Source organism: Octodon degus, unplaced genomic scaffold (assembly GCF_000260255.1).
Source record: "Octodon degus isolate 3935 unplaced genomic scaffold, OctDeg1.0 scaffold00076, whole genome shotgun sequence".
NCBI classification, from domain to species: domain Eukaryota; kingdom Metazoa; phylum Chordata; class Mammalia; order Rodentia; family Octodontidae; genus Octodon; species Octodon degus.
Window position 1 is genome coordinate 9,050,280 of NW_004524652.1, and position 5,854 is coordinate 9,056,133.

Below are 5,854 nucleotides of genomic sequence, written 5' to 3' on the forward strand. Positions count from 1 at the left end.
GTACCAAATCTGCTTTTCAAAACCTAAAGAAAGTGGCCCATATCTGTAATCCGAGCAGTCAGCAGGCTGAGGGAAGAGGATCACTTTGAGTTTGAGGCCAGTCTGGCCTACAGAGTTTAATGCCAGCCTCAACTACATATTGAGACCCTGCTTATAAACAAAAACGAACAAAAAAACTAAAGACATTCCAGTGGACATGTACAACAAGCTCTTAACAGAAAATACAAATTGAATGAACCTAAGGATAACCGAATATTTACCGCTTATTCATATAGTAACATGCATGTCAAAAGAACAGTAGGCAAAACCAACAGGATACCTTTCTAACATCTTTAAAACAGAAGTGCATGAAAATTGCTGCCCAGTGCAGGTGGGGACAGAAAGACCTTTCCGCAGCAATGCACAAGCACCTTCAAAACCAAAAATAAAAAACATCATTATTCCAGTCTCTCTACTGCAGTGATTTCCAACAAGGATATAAAAACCTCTTTAACACTTCAAAACATATCACAAAATAACCATCATCCAAAAAAATTTTTTTCTAAAATGTGTCAAAGAGCATCTTGTAAAAAAAGAATGAAAGAAGTAAAGGTAATGGCAAATAAAATGGTGTCAACTTCAAAAGCTTGGGCATTACTGCTGGACTAGTGTATTTACCACTGATTAAGTGAATAAAACCTCACATTTCAAATCCAATTAAGATGCATTAAGAGGTCCAAGTAATTTTTTTTTTTTTTTGGCAGAACCGGGGATTGAACTCAGGCCCTTGCGTTTGCCAGAGAAGCGCTTATTCTACTGAGCTATCTCCCCAGCCCCTGAGTAATAGTTTCTTGGGTATTTTGGTGTAGGAACTCAAACTCAGAACCTTGTACTCGCCAGGCAAGTGCTGTGCTGCTGAGCTAATCTCTAGCTTGAAGAACAGTTTTATTTCTCGTAATGAATTCAGACATAAATCTATGTTTACAACAGTACCCAGAAGATACATATCAAGAACCTTACGTGCAAAGCACTAAATCACACACGGCTAATATCATACAATTTCAAAATGACAGTTTCTATGGCAAAAAGATTTTTAATATCTTAACTTTTACCTGTGCACTAAACTTTATCAGCACCATATATTGATTTGGAGTAGAGTCTCTGATGATTTTCATTTGTTCAATTACTTCATTAAATGGGGCGACAAACTTCATAAGGTCATGACTGGTCATTGTAGCAGGGACTGTGAGAATACACAGCATGGCACTGCGCCTCACATCTTCTTTTAAGGAGGTCATCTTACTAATAAGACAATAATCAGACTGTCTTAAATAGATGTGGTATGGTTAGTTCAGATAACACTAAAAGTAACTTTTATATCCAAGAAAATAGGAAAAATACAACTTGTAATATCCACAAATCAATTTAAATACCTTGCTTGAAATACACACTAGATAAACAAATGCAAAAATCTCCAAACATATCTTCAAGTGGACACCAGGGCAAACTTTAAAATGTTCTACATAGGGCTGGTGAGATGGCTCAGTGGTCTAAAGCACCTACTTAGAACAAGCTTAGCAAAGCACAGGGACCGCAGTTCAATCCCACAGCACCACATGCCAGCCAGCCCCGCCCCCTGGTGGGCTGAGCTGGCCACACACACACACACACACACACACACACACACAAATTAAAAAAAAAAATGTTCTACATTATACTCCTACTAGAATTTTCACTCTTCAGTTAAAGGCTCGTTATAGTTGTAAGTTAGTACTAGGAAAATTTAGTTTGTGTTCTACTCAATTTTATTTTCCGACTGGTAATCTGTTATTGAGTAACTCACTTCTAGCTGTGGACTTCTTGCAAAGGGTTTAGATGAAAATAAGAAAATAAGAGCTCTAAATCTATAAGACTCCTAAACCATGAGGATGAATTTTTTTTTTTTTTTTTTTCCTGAACCAGGAATTGAACTCAGGCCCTTGCGCTTGCCAGGGAAGCGCTTATTCCACTGAGCCATCTCCTCGGCCCCAGGATGAGATTAAAGATAGCAAAGTGTTGCTGAGCTGAAATGGTTGCAAGAGGGGAAACAAAAAGAAAAGGGGAAAGAAAAATCTCTCCCAATTCAATTTTTTTTGGGGAAGAAGGAATTGTTGAGACATGGTTTCTTCTGTAATTCAGGCTGGCCTTGAATGCACTATGTAGCCCAGGCTGGCCTAGAACTCTTGTCAATACTTCTGCATCAGCTTCCCAGAATGCTGGGACTGATTACAGGCATGCACCACCACGTCCAGCTTCAAGTGCTTTGGAAATGCTAAAAGCTCACTTGACAGCTGTTTTCCCAGGAGGGATCTGACCAACAAGTTAGAACAAGGACAGCCTTTAAGATATCAATACCATTTGAAAGAGGCTGATGGCCCAGCTTGTAGACTATCTAGCCAAATGCTTCCTTTCTCTGTGCCTCTAGTAAGCTTCACATACATCACAACAAAGTAAAAGGCAGTAATACCATTATAATTAGTTAAGTAACTTAGTTTCTTTAGTAAAGATTTGGTGGGGGTATGAGGTGACAATAATGTTGTGGATTATTTTCTTTGCTTGCTTTTATTCTTTCCATTCACCATTCATACCTAATTAATTGCTAAAGGAATATGTTCTATTTTTTAAGAGACTAACTTTTAAAATTGTACATGTTTGTACAACACTTTTTTTTTTTTTTTTTTGGTGGAACCGGGGATTGAACTCAGGCCCTTGCGCTTGCCAGGCAAGTGCTTATTTTTTTTTTTTTTTTTTTTGGTGGAACCGGGGATTGAACTCAGGCCCTTGCGCTTGCCAGGCAAGTGCTTATTCCACTGAGCCATCTCCCCAGCCCTGTACATGCTTGTTTCATAAGAACTTTGACCCTATTTAAAAGATCAAGAGAACACAAAATATCTAAGATTTCCCTTACACATAGTACATGAAAGGCCAAGAGTTTTCTCTACGCAAAGGCAAAAAACAGATCAACCCAAAAGGAAAGTTTTTTCTTACTTTGTCTTGTAAAGGTGCATTATACCATGAACTATTTCAACTGAAGGATTTCCACTGAAGAATGAAATTTGGTCTGGAAGCTGTTTGGATGGAGAGTCAGGAGCTGCATTTACACATTCTTTATTCTGATCTCTATTTTTCTGCGTAGGGAGAGATGCTTCTGAAGACTCCTTTTCTTCCATTGTATCTTTTAACTCATCTTTCATAAATCAAAAAATTAGCAGATGATAAACAGTTGGAAATATGCTGAATGCTTCTAACTAGGTTAAAATACAAGTCAGAACAATAAACTCTAAAGAGGAATTGTAAAGTATTGCATTAAGAACTAAACTCACACAACAGCTGAGTTTAGGGTCACCCCAACTTCAAAGTTCCTTTTACCCATAAAAATCTCAATTTTGAGAAATCCAAGGACAGCGCTTACATCCAGTAGTAGCGTAACACAATCCAGCAGGCATCTTCTATCATGTACTCGTGAGTGTGACAAACACCCAGGGCTATTACATTTGAAAATCTAACCTACCAGTTCTGACCGCCCCCAAAGACACAGAACAGTCACCACTTCAGCTGGAGAGAGAGGGCAGAGTGGAGGAGGCACAATGTGCTTATCTGGATGCGCTTACAATCTGCCGCCGACTGAGGTGGTGTCATGGTTTGTATTTGCCCCCCACCCCACCCCCACCCTGGCCTCGTGCAGTCACTGAGGCGCAGGTCTACAGTTTGTGATTAATTCATGATCCAAGGCTGGGGTTTCTGAGTGTTACACCCAGCCTGGGGTGGACAGCCTGAATGCCACATAAGAGAGACAGACTTGCTCTCTGCTGCCACTGCTGCTGCTGCTCCTCCCTTTTTGCTCTTGCTGTTTTGGTGCCTTCCTCCACCATGAACTGCTGCCCTCTGCCATGTGCTAGTCTGCCTTGGAGCCAGCTGAGTATGGACTGAAACTTCTAGTAATTGTGAGCTAAATAAACCTTTCCTCCTTCATTTTGGGTGTCGGGTAATTGTCCCAGCAACGAGAGAAGAGTTTACTGGAACAAGTGGTAAGGAGCTCTCCCTCACCGACTACAGTGGCAAATCCAACTTACTAGGATGAATTAACTAATCAACTATATATATTTTTTGAGAAAAGGTCTTAATATGCTGCCCAGACTGACTTTGAACTAAAGTCAACAGATCCTCCTACCTTAGCCTCCTGAATAACATGGATTATACATGTGCAGCACCATGACTGACTCATAAGAAACATTTAGAGGCAGTAAACCATGGCTTAACAAGCATCACATAAGCCATGGTACACACCTGTAATCCCAGCATTCGGGGCTGAAGATCACTGTGCACTCAAGGCCAGCCTGAACTACACAGTGAGACCTTGTATCAAAAAAATAATAAAAACAGAAGCAAAACAACAATAAACAAGTACACATACAGCACATAAGCAGTGAGAAAGAAAACTCAACATGATGAGCTTGCATCAAACATCATGTATAAAACTGGTAACCAGGGGCCTATATTACACAAGAGAATCCAGGGATTCAGAAAGCATACCTGGGTTGTACTTCATGGTCTCAATGATTACATCTGTCATTTCCCGGCGGCCAAGGTGCTGATGGATGATTGCTGCTTTTTCCCCTGGTGACTTCCCTTCTAAACAGGCTACAGCTGAAGCAAGTGTCTTCTTTTTGATCTCTTCATCAGACATTTCCCCGACTAAAAAAGACATGAAAGGTTAATACACAATAATAGACAAGTTCGCCTGACTCGGCATGGTAGCACAGACCTGTAATAATAGACAAGTTCTTCCCCATTCTCAATGTGCCTATGAATAGATTTTTCTTTTTTTTTTTTTTCCTGCTCCTCTCCCCCCAAAAGATATGACAGCGTCACAGAATCCATCTCACTCACTCCAGGACTTGTTCAATACCCTCTGCAAACAGTCCGTAAGCAATGAGTGTGATAAACTCAGAAATGCATGCTTTTCATGAAATCATGCACTCTAAAGTCAATCTATAAAAGGGGCCTTACAGAAGGCTTCAAGATGATTATATCCACGGGGCTGGTGAGATGGCTCAGTGGTCTAAAGCACCTACTTAGAACAAGCCTAGCAAAGCACATGGACTGCGGTTCAATACCCAGCACCACATGCCAGCCAGCCCCGCCCCCAGGCGGGCTGAGCTGGCTACACACACACACACACACACACACACACACACACACAGATGATTATATCCAGAGGAACTAAAATATTAATCACATCTTGTAAGCTGAGACTCAAGCACAAGATTAAGGTGGCAAGTCCATTAATAAGCCATATTGTAAAAATCTTTAGCAATCATCTTCAAGATCCTGGATTACCCTCATGCTATGGATTTAGCCAGGAAAACCTATTTGTCTTAACCACTGAAACATATAAAAGGGAAAAGGAATTTGGAGGCTTGACTGAAATACCCTTTATGCAATAAGCTGTCAGGAAAGGGATCATGCATGTCTCACCCACCACTGTATCCCCAGACTCACTGATACTACCATGTCCAACACATGGCGAAGGCTCTCTAAATATCTGTTAAAAATAAATGACTCCACAGCGTGGCACGGTGGCACACACCTGTAAACCCAGCTCTTGGGAAGCCGAGACAGGAGGATTGTTGTGAGTTCGAGACTAGCTTGGGCTACAGAGTGAGCTGAAGGCCAGCCTGAGCTGCATAGTCAGACCCTATCTCAAAAAGAAAAAAAAAAGGACTCCATGACTAGCCATATAGATGTAGGACAATTTAGTTGGTATTCAACTAATTTTTTGTTTGTATCTTATGACATGTTCTTGCTATGTAGTGAATAAGGCCGTTGAACTTCC

The 5,854-nt window shown here is 40.7% G+C and overlaps 1 protein-coding gene across 1 annotated transcript in view; it reads right to left on the bottom strand.

Annotated features, from left to right (window-relative positions):
- Brap (BRCA1 associated protein) overlaps window positions 1-4,708 on the bottom strand; it is a 32,496-nt gene extending 27,788 nt beyond the window's left edge. The window contains exons 1-3 of the mRNA XM_004635990.2: window positions 4,552-4,708; window positions 3,007-3,205; window positions 1,092-1,281 (exon numbers count right to left, since the gene is read on the bottom strand). Coding sequence (XP_004636047.1) covers window positions 1,092-1,281; window positions 3,007-3,205; window positions 4,552-4,705 — 543 coding nt within the window. The 5' untranslated portion in view covers window positions 4,706-4,708. The remainder of the gene's footprint in view (window positions 1-1,091; window positions 1,282-3,006; window positions 3,206-4,551) is intronic.
- Between the last annotated feature and the right edge of the window lie 1,146 nt (window positions 4,709-5,854).